Here is a 15,187-nt window from a genome sequence, read left to right on the forward strand (position 1 = left end):
ACAGGATTATTGGTGCGGCTCCGCGCACTCCGCAGACAGTGAAACTCATGTCTGATTGCATTACTACGGTTCATTTAGTCTCACTATTGCATTTTACGATTGACTTATACTCCCTAGAATCTTGGAAAGACGTATTTTAGGCTTTAGCTGAGTTAAATGCGATCACATAAAATTACTCTCCATTTCTTATTATATTAATGATTAACAATCTAGTTTCTCAATTACTACTTCTTTCTAGTAATTCGAATTTTATTTTCAGTTATTTTCGGTTTTGACCAGTATGGCGTTCGTGTTGTACACAATTTTTAACTTGAGTGTGAATATTTTATCTACATAACGGAGATGTAACAATCTCTATTGCTTTGAAATTACTTATTTTGCTTTTTTTTTGAATTAGTGCACATATTTTTGTTACAATGTTGACTTTATATTTTTCTTTTGCTAAGTAATTTTAATACTTATATGTCCCTCACATGTTATCAAATGAGTAACCTTTTTCTAATGTAAAAACACCTACCAAGACATTTATGTACAAGTCAATTATTATGGCGAATTACCCATATATTCATCAATTCACTCTTAAAGATATTTAATGATACGGTAATAGACAGTAAAGAGTCATTACCTTATTACTTACCGACGGACAGCGAATTTCTATAGCGACCATGATCGGTATTTATAGGATTAAAGGTACTAATTGCTGTCATATGGAGTATGGTTTATTGTAACTAGCCTTATTACACCTAAGTATTCATAGTTTTGAGCACTCAAAGTGAAATAGTGACGTTAAGAATCGTCAGTTATCTAGGGCTTAAATGAGATAATAAGTTGTATTTTTTTTTCGAAATGTTCTAAATACTTTGGTATAACTAATACCTAATTATATAAATTTCTACAGTAAAGTTAGAATTACAATTTAATCATATATTTAGGCTAAATAAGTCTTCGCTTGAATAAATTACACTAAATAAAAATGAAGAATGATATTACAGTTAGTGAACTAGATAGTAGTCTAAAGTAAATATATTAACTACACGTGCATTCTGCATACGTAGGTAAAGATTCAATCAAATTTGGAACAGTTTAAACAACAGACTCAGAAACACACAATTATTTAAATTTAAGTTTAGATTGACTACTCTTTAAATACATTGACGTATTATAAGATTACATCTTTTTTTCATCAGTGTTTTTTTTTGGTTTTTATTTCCCTAATTCTTAGATGCAGGGAACATTGCAAATAGCAAGATTCAAATATATTTATAAAAAGCACTTGGCCAAAATACGAGTAGTGGGTCGTTGGTTGTTCATCCTTGACGTAGATATCATCAGTTTCGTCGCATAATACACAGTGCAGTTTTTAATTCTCCCCGCCGAGTAGTACCAAATCGTCTGCCACCACATCCGATACGTGCAAGTATATAATCCAATACATCAGATTAAAGCAGACGAAACAAACGGGGAAAACGATCCGTGAATACTTGTCGATGTCCGATGGTGTGGTGCCGAGTAGTTTGTTGATACTCTGCAATATTTTTACTTGACATTTATTGATAACAAGACACACAATAATCGCACATAAAATTCATAAAATAATCCTTCGCATTAAATCGCAAAACAATTCGCATCGTTCTAACATTCGCATTGCTAAAAATCCGAAAACATGAAAAAACTGTAAAATGATCCTTGGTGAACAAACCTTTGGTGGTTGAAGCAAGTGCGGCGAGATTTCCTCATCAACTGGCGGGCCTGGTACAGGAGCAGCAGGTGCGGGCACAGGTACAGGCATTGGGATATGCACCGGCACGGGTACAGACATAGACGATGAGGGTCCTCCTCGTGTTCCATTGAGCGTCGTGTTACTCCCAAGTAGGCCAGTCCTAGTGTACACCCTGGCATCTTGAACTTTGAACCGGACTTCCTGTGTGTGAGTATTGTAAGACTAAATTTGACGTAGAAATACTAGTCCTAACGGAATTTCAACTTTAAGTTGCCAAAAAAATCATGAAGTATACCGAAGATCGGCTTGGTGGTGTAGGTCTAGTCTGTGTGCTTGTTCGTGGTGTAGGTAATGGCTCGGGTACAGAAGGTCCAGGTCCGCTTTCAACATTAACAATTTTTTTCTCAGCAGCCATTTTTTGAACAGCATTGAAACGTTGTTTGCGCATTTGGATTCTTTTCGCCATGTAGCCGACAGTCGCATATTCTGAAATAGACAAAGATCAGTAGCACTATGAAGCTTCGCAACTATCGCATAGCCTTTTTTACATTTTAGAACAAGAATAAAACGCAATGCATGAAAATATTCAACAAGAATATAGTAAAGATATAATTTCAGTTAATAAAAATAGACAAGATTATCAAATCAATATATCAATACATTTGATCAAAAGCATTGCAAATTTCACATACTTAATTATTCAGACATCTTGTGTTACCTAGTAAACTCGCGAAGACCATAACAAAGCAGGTGCCCAAGTAAACATCAATCGACTTCACGTACGAAATTTTCGGTAGAGCAGCATTCGTTGAAGACATAAGTGTAGTCATGGTCAGTACAGTGGTGACTCCCAGAGAGACCCTAGCTGGTGTTGCATTTCGATTCAGCCAAAACGATACCCAAGATATAATTACAATCAGGCCAGACGGGATGTAAATCTGAATAAGATAATAGCCCATCGATCGCACGAACTGTATTTCACATGCCAGACGAGAGTAATTTCCTGCAATAAAGAACATTTATTTAGTAAAAACATTTTTCAATAAAATCTCGTGATTCTAATGAGAAATATAAAATAGATCAGACTTATATAGCATCTGAGATGAAATTGAGATAAAAAGATCGCAGTCAAGCGATATAAAGAGGACGTGCAGACTGTAACAATGAAGAAATGAATGATAAACAAAATATGTACTCGATGTGTTCTGCAAAGGTGCTTAGTACCTGTTGTTAGTGAGATTTCCATGGCACGCTGGCGATGGCCGAGCACTTTGAACTGCGGTAGAGATACCTCGCTCGATACACCCACAGAGTTAGGTCCCTCGTTCCACTTATATCGGATGTCCCGCATGGTGTAGCCAACTGTACCATGCAGAGATATGGAACGATAAAATAAACACCCATCGCACTGGGTTTTCAATATAACTTTGATAATGAATGAATTTAACTACCAAAGCTAAGTGTACAACGACCTAGATACACATGGCATCTTATACTTAAGCGTTCTTGCTTTAGAGTCATTGTCTACCAGATGAAAGCCTCATGAACTCGCACACGCATTGTGCATCTGAGTTTTTAATTTTACGGTATTAATGTCATATTGTTAAAAATTGTTTTTAATCAAGCGAGAAAAAATACGAAAGTTTGAATTGGAAAAAAAATCGATAAACAACTATTAAAAGCTCAATATACATTTTACATATTAGGACAACTTACAGCTTTCGATTTCGATATTGCACAGTTGGCGATCCATAGGAAAATATTGCAAGTCCATTGGGCAGGAAGCAGTGATAGTTAACCTACAAAAAAAAATTATGTATGAAGTAATATGAAAAGTGTTTAAATAGGCTACATTAAACATTTTTTTACATTTGCTTTAGACATTTCGATAGATTCGCTAATAAATAATGACATTTTACGATACTCTGGACATTAGAAAAATTACAAGATAAAAGTTCTAGCTCTTAGTGACATTAGTATCTATACTTATTCACCATTCACATCCATTTTTAATGGATTATATTTTAATGTTAATAAAATATTTAGTGAGTGAGTGATTCTTATCCACTATAGTAAAAATTACTGACTCTTCAGACATTTTACTTATATACAGTAGCCTTCTGACCGTCAAGGAATACAACGCTTGGAAATTTATTTTAATATGTATATCCTTACCACATCCATACAATTTAAAAATAGAATACCTAATACTTCGTGTGATAGATCCAGAATGGTGAATACGGATAAATTCGTTGCTTGTAGTTGCGATATGAAAATATGATTGCTTCTCGTTAACGAAGAAAGTGTCAGGCACCCATATATTTCGGATAAATTCCGATCCAACTGAAAGAGTTTCAACGCCATCTCGTTTTTTATATGCCAGTCTCGGATCCGTCCAAAATTGTCTAAAGTAGAAATCCAATGTGAAATCCTGCAAAATACGTTATTGTTCAAAACAAGCAGCCATTTAACGAAAACACAGAAGCACACAATGCATGTCATCAATTGTTATTGCGGTGATACGGCGTTATAGTGTATTAAAATTATGTTTTTATTAAATCGCTTCATTATGAGTTCAGTGTAAAAACGTCCGTCACTAAGACATGAATTGTGTGAATATGAAACATGTGACAGCAAGGCAGCGAGATGTTTAAATAATACTTGAAATTTTGTTGTTAAATATCTTTTTTTAGTTGCGTATTGTCTTTTCTTGTTCGATCATAATAGAAAATAGAAGCTTAGACAAATGCATATTTATAAAAAAGACACATGAACAATTGTGAAAAAATGTTACTATATAAATTCAGAAAATTGTGCTGCCAGGTGCCATTATTATAAACATTTACTACACAAATGAGAAGTTTCATTTGATGTTAGAAGTTAAAGTAAACGTAAAATGGTTTAGAAATATTTAACGAACAATATTATCGTTAGCAGATTTTAAAATATTTATTTAATGATATTTAATTCTTTTGGTTTCGCTAACTTTATAACTTATTCCTTACGTGTACTTTATTATTTGTGATATAGATAGGTATATCTAATATCAGTTGCGGGTCACGTCTTAAAGTGACTTTACGAGTCCCTTGATTTGGTTTCCACGAGGGGTCATACACCCTGGTGTCACTCAGACTTTGTTCTTTGGAACCGTTATCAAGGGTATTTCGGCGATTCTCAAATATATTAATTTTGTTATCTAAAATTTCAATATTTTAACATATATTTTCTCATTTATTTAAGCCAATTTAATGACACTCTTTTTTAATTTTGTGCAAATGTAACGGAATATTTAAAAAAAAAATGTTTTTTATAAAAACAAAGTTCCCTCGTCCAACCAGAACTCACTGGACAACGGTAACATTAAATACATTCATAGCAAGACTACTAAAAGTAAGTAAATTGCGAATTTCGAAATTGAAGAGTTAGACGCCATTTTGGGAGACAATAGTAAGAAACCACAGTCACAACAGATACCTACTCAAGAACATAAAAAGCTTAAAATAAAAATAACAACAATGGAGCAAGTTTACGACAGTGTTTGCTTGGAGGTATGCTTAATAGCAGAGTAATTTTGTATGTCTTTATGATCTCGACATACCCGGAAAGGCACACCACTATTGCCAATTACAACAATGTGAAAATTAAGCACAAATAGTTTTTAGTTGATGTTAGAAGTGGTGATGCCCGATCCGGGCAGTCGGCTCCAATACGCCGGCATGCTCGCAGCCTCGTGTCTGGGGCTACTCGTGTCAAGCTTGAGCTGACAGTGGCGAGTACCATGAGCACTTCGGAGACGGAGCTGATAGAGAGCACATACATGGTGACGCCCACCTCCACTGGCGGACCTGCAATCAAGCCCAATCGTGAGTCGCGAGCGCGCCTCGCGCCGTGAAAACCAAACCAGAGGATGATGATGTGATACGATCTCCCTCGGCCCAACTTGGACTCTTCGTTTTAATTTTATTTCTTCTTTACTCTCTCATCCGAAATTTGACCGAGGGAACCTAACCTACGCTCGCCTCGCTAAGGGTTATCTACTTAATAATACTCTCTCAAATACCATTTTCACTTCAGATAAGGAGCTGATGGATAGCACGTACATGGTGACTCCCACATCCACTGGTGGTCCTGAAATTTCACATATGTTACATATGTCGGTTTAAAAATTCTTTTTGCCTTTTTTCTACTGTTTTTTATTCCCTCTAAATTTTACTAATGTTATCTTGAAATTATTCCAACCTAAATTAGATTTTAAAATATTTTATGTTTTAATTTATCCATGGTATAACAATATCAAAATTTCTCTTGACTTTCATTTGTCTTCTACGCTACGCACACTAATATATCTACGGTGTTCAAAATGAAATAAAAATTTAATTAATTAAATTTTAATGTTAATATAATTAATAATAAAAAAATGTAAATTGCTGCCAGCATTCTAGGCACAATTCCATGCGCACGTGATTTGTACCAAAACTAACTGATAATATTTAATTCTTAAGTTGTGAATTTTAAATATGCATAATGTTTAATAAACTATTGTTATTATTAATAATTACATTTTATGTGTTAACTACTTATTTAATTTAAAACTAATTTTAGTTTGTTTCATATATTGTCTTGTTTTATTTACTATAATAAGCACTTTTTGAGCTTTCTTAAGTTACACTTTACTGAAAAACTAAAAATACATAAAAGAGTTATTTTTGTTGATAAAACATATTATTCTTGACTTTTTTTTTATATGTTCAACCCATTTTGTCGCTCAAATCAAACAAAATTAATACTATAAATTCACAACTGTCTAAACATAATTCAATATGTCTCGCGATGGCGTCTGCTTACGAATCAAGTATTTATGCTCATAATAAAATAATATGACGCCTGACTTGAATTCATAGGAATTAATAAAGAGTAAACACAATTTTATTTATTTGTGTATGAACATACCACGAATCAACTTCAATAAAATTTTGAATTCTGAAACAAAATAATATAATTGTGTTTGCTCGCAAACGAAAAAAAAAACCGACTTTAGTTACATCGATAAGAATTACAACGTAGATAGACTAAAAAATAGTCAAGTAAATACGAATTATTAGCGATAACTCCAAAAGTACTCGAGACCACATGACACGCATCGCCTTACTTTTAAAAATTCATCAAAATCAGTACGTCATCGGTCGGAAGTTTCGAGGTAACATAGTAAAAAAAAAAGTAAAACAGTTGAATTAAGAATCCCTCCCTTTTAGAAGTCAGTTAAAAAGAAAATATATAGACTTGATGAAATTATATTTTTTTAGATAACAAGGCGCAACGGTTACAGCCATGGATTGTACCTGTTGCGCTGGCGGTTGCGGGTTCGATCCCCGCACATGACAAATAAATGTATTGGCCGTACAGGTGTTTGCCGTGGTCTGGATGTTTGTGCAGTCCTTGTGGGTCTCCCGACCGTGCCTCGAAGAGTACGTTGAGCCGTGGGCCCCGGTTGTTATCATGTACACCTGATAGCGATCGTTACTCATAGTAGGAACGCATATATCCGCCAACCCGCATTGGAGCAGCGTGGTGGATTAAGCTCTGATCCTTCTCCTACATGTGGAAACAGGCCAATGCCCAATACCTAGTGGGATATTACAGGCAGAAGCGATAGATATTTTTTTGTACATACAAGTCAGTTTGTATAATAATTTCATTCATCAGACCTTCGATAAATATAAACGAAACGAAAATAAATATCAACACGAAGAATGATTATTAAAGTAAATAGTTCTTCATTCGAAATTGGTTTTTTGTGAATTAAATTACAACCAAAAATAGAATTATCGCACGCAAATGTCAATACTATACACATAAACCAATAAACCAAAAACCCGAAGGGACTACGCAGCAGTAAACATTGTTTTCAAATATTTGTTTCTAATTTTATAGGGTATCTATTTTCAAATACAATGAAGTAACATTTCAATTAACTTATTTGTAGCTCAGCTAACATTTAAATCAATTTTGGGAAGGTCGCGCCTTAAAAATTGAAATACCATAAAGCGTCCCTCTTAGGTAGTTGTTAAATTACCGTCGCTCTATATAATAAAATTAGTAATCTATTGTCCTAGGTAATCTAGGAAAATATATGAAAACTCATAATAAAAATATATGAAAAACTATAAAAACGTACAAGTAATTAATTTAAATAATATTTATGCTACGTAAATTAAAATATTATTAATATACATACTATACCTATGCAAAAATTTCAAATATAAAAAACCTTTGTTAACAAAAAAAAATTGTTGAATTAAAGATTTTTATATCTAAGAAGTTTGTTTTTCTAATATTGGTACTTATAATACTAAATTCCTTCCTTGTAATTAAACGTTATCTATTGTTTCTCTTTCAATGTTTTAAGTTCTAATATTTAATTTTTAACCGACTTCAAAAAAAAAGGAGGTTTTCGTTCGACTTCGACTGTAGGTATTTTCTGTTATGTTGTTTCCTCATAGCTTTTTACTGCGTGGAATGCGATTATTGTTTTTATTTTATTTTATTACTTCAAACCTGCTTGTTATGTACTTTTAGAGTTATTCCTTATAGTGCGTATTTATTTATTTATTTATTTTATTAAGAGATATTACAAAATATAAATTGCAATCACTAATAACAAGATGCCAAATAAACTCATTCGAGTTTAACCGGACAGCAGTGTTGTCGATATTATAAGTAGGTAATTAGTTACACATTCAACGTAATGCTGAATACGTCATTCTACTATCACAGCATTTATTAATTATATAATAATCGTCACATTTTATCACACATTCATTGACTATGTTTTCGTTTACCGACGTCGCATTACTTGTCGATGTAAATGAAAGACGGTTTTTTTTTTTCGTTACGAGCAAAGACAATTATTTAATGTTTATTATATTCTGTACTTATATATATTTACAGTATAATTTAAAATTTACACCATCATGTATTTTAAATAAGGAATAAGTACGAACGTGCTATTTTGTCCGATTCCGTTTGTAGTTCTGATCGAACAGACAACGGGTTTTCAGACAATTTTTGTGTTCTGATCGGTCAGACAACGGTTATCTATTTTTAACCGACTTCCAAAAAAGGAGGAGGTTCTCAATTCGACTGTTTTTTTATGTATGTTCCTTCAGAACTTTTGACTGGGTGGACCGATTTCGACAATTTTTTTTAATCGAAAGGTGGTGTGTGTCATTTGGTCCCATTTAAATTTATTTGAGATCTAACAACTACTTTTCGAGTTATATCTAATAATGCATTTTTACTTGACGTTTTTTTCGTCGAACTACGTTGTATTATACCGCATAACATTTTACTGCATGTACCAATTTTTATAATTCTTTTTTTGTTGGAATGGAGATATGCATAGTTTGGTACCATGATAATGAAACTAGGATCTGATGATAGGATCCAAGAGAAATCGAGAGGAAACTCTCGAAAATCCACATAACTTTTTACTGGGTGTACTGATTTTAATAATTTTTAATTTAATCGAAAGCTGATGTTTATCATGTGGTCGCATTTAAATTTTATCAAGATCTGATAACTATTTTTTGAGTAATCTTTGATAACGCGTAGTTACTTGACTATTTTTTCGTCGATCTACGTTGTATTACTTGTCGATGTAATTGAAGTCGGCTATTTTTCGTTTGCGAGCAAATACAATTATACTCAAGATTAATAATGCTGTCAATAATGCAAATGGAACGCAAAACAAAACAAAAAATTGCTAGACGTAATATATGGTTTTCGAATGGGGGAAGGGCGCTAAAAAAGGTATTGTACCCCGGGTGCGAGTTAAACTCGCTACGTCACTTTATCGAGATCTGATAACTACTTTTTGAGTGATCTTTGATAACACGTAGTACTTGACTATTTTTTCGTTGATCTACGTTGTATTACTTGTCGATGTCATTAAAGTCGTTTGCGAGCAAATACACTTATTGGTTAATCTTTTTGATTGAAATGGCAGATAAGAAAAAGAAACTTTTTAACAGATTAATTTTGTGATTGAATCTAAAATACTGACTTTTACTACCTAGTCCAAGGCGATATAGTAATACAATAATGATTCGAAGTGTAATTTTTATTCAGGCTACACTTTGGAATACAACTACAATCTTTAATCATATTTATCCTTTGATCAAGATCAATGTTAATTTCAATTTTGACTGTCAATTGGAGAGTTTTTATTGATTTAGAGCCTTTATATTGTGAATAATTTTCTTTTTATATTATAAAGTTAGCAAACGCTTGTGAAATCCGTCTGATGATAAGTTAATACCGTACCGTACGTGGCCCGTGGACGCCTGCCACACCAGGAGTATCACAAACACTTCAAGAAAATCTCACTATTTGAGGGGAATATTTTTAGCCGAGATCTTCAGGTTCAGATTTAATTTCAAAATTTATATGTAATACTAGCTGACCCGGCGAACTTCGTATCGCCTAACACAAACTTTATCGTATGGTATTAAAGTTCAAATTGACTTTTAAGTATTATCACAAATCTTTTGTATGGGAGTATAGAAAAGTGTTGTTTTTAGACTTTTTCAGGAAATTTAAATTTTTTTTTTTGAATTTTTCTCTCCGTAAGAACCATCCTCGTACTTCAAAAAATATTTTAAAAAAAGATTTAGCGAAATCGGTCCAACCGTTCTCGAGTTTTGCGCTTAGCAACACATTCAGCGACTCATTTTTATATTATAGATTATTAAGCATCGCTGTCGTTTCCACACCGGTCACACTGGTTTGTGGCTGTTGCGCTCGCGGTTTTGGGTTTGATCCCCGAACATGAAAAACATTTGTATTGGACATACAGATGTTTGCCGTGGTGCAGTCCTTGTGAGTCTCCCTACCGTGCCTCGGAGAGCACGCTAAGTCGTCGGTCCCGGTTGTTAGCATGTACACCTGATAGCGATCGTTACTTATAGTAGCAAATATATCCACCAACCCCCATTGGAGGAGCGTGGTGGATTAAGCTCTGATCCTTCTCCTAAATGAAGAAAGAAGCCTTTGCCCAGCCGTGGGATATTACAGACTGAAGCGAGCGATTATTAAGCGTGACAAAGAAATACTCACTTATCAGTATGTAAGAATACATTTGAAAAGGCAAAATGAATTTTTTATTTCGTTAATTAAATCATTTGCGTCGAATGTTTCGGATATTAAGTAACAATTTGACATTTTTTAAATATATATCTACAACATACACACACGGTCATCTGTTCCTAAAGTAAGCAAATTAATGCTTGTGTTATAGGTAACAGCCGACTCATATATAGAAACATACATTTTTTCAAATAATACACACATATATATATATAAATCTTAATAAAATTTTCTCGTCACTAATATTTTTTAAGCAACAACCATAAACAATAATTGAGAGAAAAAACATTTTGTCATAAATAATTATAATTACGTCCTGGAAATTTAAAAGTCATCTAAGTACCAAAAGATGATTTTTTGCTAAGTTAATTACATAGAACATCCACACTTGACAAATATTTGTAAAGACAGATAAAGTTATTTAATAGGCCTATATATCTATTATACAACTATGGGATAGGGACGGTAAGCAAACGTACGGACCACCTGATGGTAAACGATTACCGTAGTTTATAGACCTGCCAGCCTACAACATCAGAAGCATCGCACGCGCATTGCCGACCCTACCCCTAATCCCCAGAAGATCTGGTCACCTTATTTACCACAGGAACCCAAAACTGTTTGAGAACAGTATTTAAATTATATAAAAATTACATGCTTCTTCATAAGAGAGGGTGTTGAACTCGGCTATTAATTTAAATCTGACTATATCTCAGCGCGCCGTTAGCCTATAAAGTAGCAATATGTTATACTAACCTCCATAGTTAGGTCTCACTCGCTTGTCATAGCTTACGCTCAATGAATCCAAAATCGCTGATATATTTACGTCCCCGAACATACCACCGCCGCCAGTCCCACTGTAAGAAAAGGTACCAGTTTAAACAAAATATAAAAATAATTGGCAAAAACAAACTACACTCACACACTCGCACTAATTTGGGTATGTCCATGGTGTCTTACGTAAATATATTGAAAGTAGTTCTGTTTTTAAAGTTTCGTCATCATCATCATCATCACTTAAGCCTATTACAGTCCACTGCTGGATATAGGCCTCCACAATTTCGTGCCAAAAATGGCGTAAACCAATGTGTTATGCCCACTGTCACCGCGCTGGGCAGGCGGGTTGGTGACCACAGGGCTGGCTTTGTCGCACCGAACACGCTGCTGCCCGTCTTCGGCCTGTGTATTTCAAAGCCAGCAGTTGGATGGTTATCCCGCCATCGGTCAGCTTTTTAAGTTTTAAAGTTTAATATATAAAAAGTTTATTTCGAAACAATATCTTAGGAGGAACATTTTTAAGGAATAATTTAAATGTGGCAGAAATCAGACATATAGGTATTTAAAAAAAAAACTGTCAACCCCCACGAATTTTGGTATGATTATGTAATCCTGCGGGTTTGTGGGTGAGTTTCTGTGATAATAATACTTTTTAAATAAAAAGGAAATATCATATTTGTTCATTTAGTGACGCTATATTTTATTAATTTTATAATGAAACACAAACAAACAAAGAGTAACTGCAGAGTTTCTTGTCTATTCCTCTCTGCAGAATATACAATATATTTCGGTAACTTCATTTTTAACTGGTATTAATTAAAATGAATATAATTTGAATTTGCAAAGTGACGATTCAAAATTCTTTTTGAAATCTGTTTGAATAGATTAACTTTTTTTATTTAATTTTATAATAATTTACACAAAATGGCATTGGTAGTCGTATAAAGTTCTGAGGTAAGTATATCCGCCTATTTGATCGAAAGCTGTGTTTTTTTAACTTCCTAATATTCTAAGTATATAAATGATAATCTTTTAAGAAAAAACTAGTTTTTAATACTGTATTATACAATATTTAAATTTTACCGCAAAACGTGAAGTGCATTAGTATTTTTTAAGATTATTCGAAGTTCGTACCATTTATTTTTGTATTACCCACTTATTAGCGAATTGTAAATTTAAACGCTTAATAACGTACCTTAAAACGCTTAGAACCGAATATAAAATTAAAATGTTCGATCTAACGGGTACATCGTTCCATAGCTTAATTGGCTAAAGCACCAACACTGTCGGTCGGAAATGCAGGTTCGATCCCCGCTGGAATATTTGATTTGTGATATGGCATTTAAAATTGATTATGGCAATATTTTTTAGTTAATATATTATTATTATTTTTTTAGTTTATTTTTAGATATTAGTATCAAGTTCATTGTTATTACTCTGATAGTAAATGTCGATGTATAGTATAATAGGTAGAAAGTAGAATAAAGAATATTAATATTTATGACAAAGTTGCCAGGCATACGAAATCTGGTAATGAAATTTAAGGGTAAAATCTTTAAAAAAAAATACATAGAATTGTGTAATGCAATTTTTTCTTTCAAATTTTTGTTAAGCTGATTTGTGTAATTCTCGTATTTGAAATTATATTTCTTCAGTTTTTCCACAGATACAACATCACTGATGTTTTGATGACGAATTATTGAAAATGTAAGATAAAATCTCTTACTTATTTTAGAATGTTATAAGTTATACTAGATTTACTTCGCTGGTTACAAGTTAAGTGTCATTTAGAAAAAGCATTTCTTATAAGACAACTGTCTTCTTTCCAATACGAACTAATTCACTTCTTTTTTTTTTCTTTACCATTATCTTTTATAGTTTTTGCCTATGCTATGTTTTACGTACGTTTTTACTAAATATTGCAAATACTTTGTTTGCTAAATATTACTTTCAATTAGAATGAATACAAAACTTAACTTTCTAGCTAAAGTTCTATTTTGCAATTAGTTTTAATAAATACTTTTTTGACAATAAAGACGTTACTGGTTACATTAATAGGTTACAGAAGTATTTTTAGTTATTATTATATATTATTATTATATATAATAAAATTAAATTTAAAACGAGTAAATAAATCGCGTAAGGTCGATCGTCTCGTTCAAAAGATGTCTCGTAGTTAAAGTAAAGCAATTACAATTTGCGGAATAATTACCAATCTCGAAATAATTTTCACGCGTCGTTTCTTTCTCCTCCCTTAACTCTGTACATTAATTGGAAATGAAACGAAAGATAAAACGAAGAAAATATTACGTTTACATGATAATAACTACACATAATTCATTGATGCTGCATCTATGATGTATTGCCAAAAAGAAGCCTCTTTGATTTAGTCCAAGTGTCTGTTCAGAGTTTTGCTTGTGTTAAATTAGGTTGTATTTTGTATTCAAACTTTGATCCTCTTATTATACTGGATACGGCAGGTTATCAACTGCTTAACATATGTATCAATTCAATGGGCAATTTATAGCTTATTTGAGAGACAAATGATACTTGGAAGACTCCGACGTCAGGAATAAACAAAATTTACCTATAATATACATACACTACATACCTAAAATATCAGTATTATATAATTATATTTTAATAATTTCTATACGTTTGAATATTCATAGAATTTTTTAACACTATTGATATGTGATTTAAATTAGTATATATATAAAGCTAAATTTGTAAGCAGTGAACAGAACCGTGAAAAAAAATGCGAAATTTGTTGTTATACTTATAAAACTTTAGCATAGAAGGAACTGTTCTTTATTCTAAAGAGTATTTGTGAAATAAGAGTTCACATTCAAGTAAGAATTCATAGATTCTTAACTTATTTTACTGAATAAGAATAATTATTATTATCAATAACGGCAAAAGTAAAGTAGTCAAAATGGTAAAGACTGAAAAAAAGAAGAGACAAGATACCGCCTTGAGGTATCCCGGATTAAATAATAATAAAAAATAAGTCTTGATTCTGGCCATTGTCGCCTTTTAAGGTAAATCAAAAAAAGATTTATATCAAATCTAAAAAACGAAATTGTCAATAGTTCATTTCAAATTGTCCGTAATTAATTAAATAAAGCAATATCTTCAATAGCCACAAGAAAGGGTGAGGAGAGCTGATTGGAAAGGTTTAAGGAGATAATACAAGTGAAAGAAAATGTTTCATCGTCGTAAAAGTAATTTGCTATTGACTTATGGCAGAAATAATCACAAGGACACAACATCAGTAATCGCTTACCATCAAGTGAGCCGTACGCTTATTTCCGACCTTGTTGTATTTAAAGAAATGTATAATTTGAACGTGTCAGTGTTAATGACTCAGATTAATAGAAAAATATTTAAAATTCATATAGTGACAGCCTTGTTATAAATACAGCCGGTACAATATGATTCTGTATTTTATAAACGTAAAATAAATTTAAAAATTCGTTAATGAATAGTGCTTTCGGAAAACGAAGCGATACAATTCGAACTCAGCAAACCCGAAATACATGAATG

General features: G+C 32.6%; 1 protein-coding gene across 1 annotated transcript in view; it reads right to left on the reverse strand.

Moving 5' to 3' along the window:
• Positions 1 to 268: 268 nt before the first annotated feature.
• Positions 269 to 15,187, reverse strand: part of LOC123668608 (gamma-aminobutyric acid receptor subunit beta-like) — a 92,190-nt gene continuing 77,271 nt past the window's right edge. Inside the window, exons 2-10 of the mRNA XM_045602329.1 lie at positions 11,621 to 11,721; positions 5,781 to 5,848; positions 3,925 to 4,151; positions 3,437 to 3,519; positions 2,945 to 3,082; positions 2,439 to 2,723; positions 2,004 to 2,206; positions 1,784 to 1,927; positions 269 to 1,525 (exon numbers count right to left, since the gene is read on the reverse strand). Of these exons, the coding sequence (XP_045458285.1) occupies positions 1,361 to 1,525; positions 1,784 to 1,927; positions 2,004 to 2,206; positions 2,439 to 2,723; positions 2,945 to 3,082; positions 3,437 to 3,519; positions 3,925 to 4,151; positions 5,781 to 5,848; positions 11,621 to 11,721 (1,414 nt within the window). The 3' untranslated portion in view covers positions 269 to 1,360. The remainder of the gene's footprint in view (positions 1,526 to 1,783; positions 1,928 to 2,003; positions 2,207 to 2,438; positions 2,724 to 2,944; positions 3,083 to 3,436; positions 3,520 to 3,924; positions 4,152 to 5,780; positions 5,849 to 11,620; positions 11,722 to 15,187) is intronic.

This window comes from Melitaea cinxia, chromosome Z (genome assembly GCF_905220565.1).
Source record: "Melitaea cinxia chromosome Z, ilMelCinx1.1, whole genome shotgun sequence".
Lineage (NCBI taxonomy): Eukaryota > Metazoa > Arthropoda > Insecta > Lepidoptera > Nymphalidae > Melitaea > Melitaea cinxia.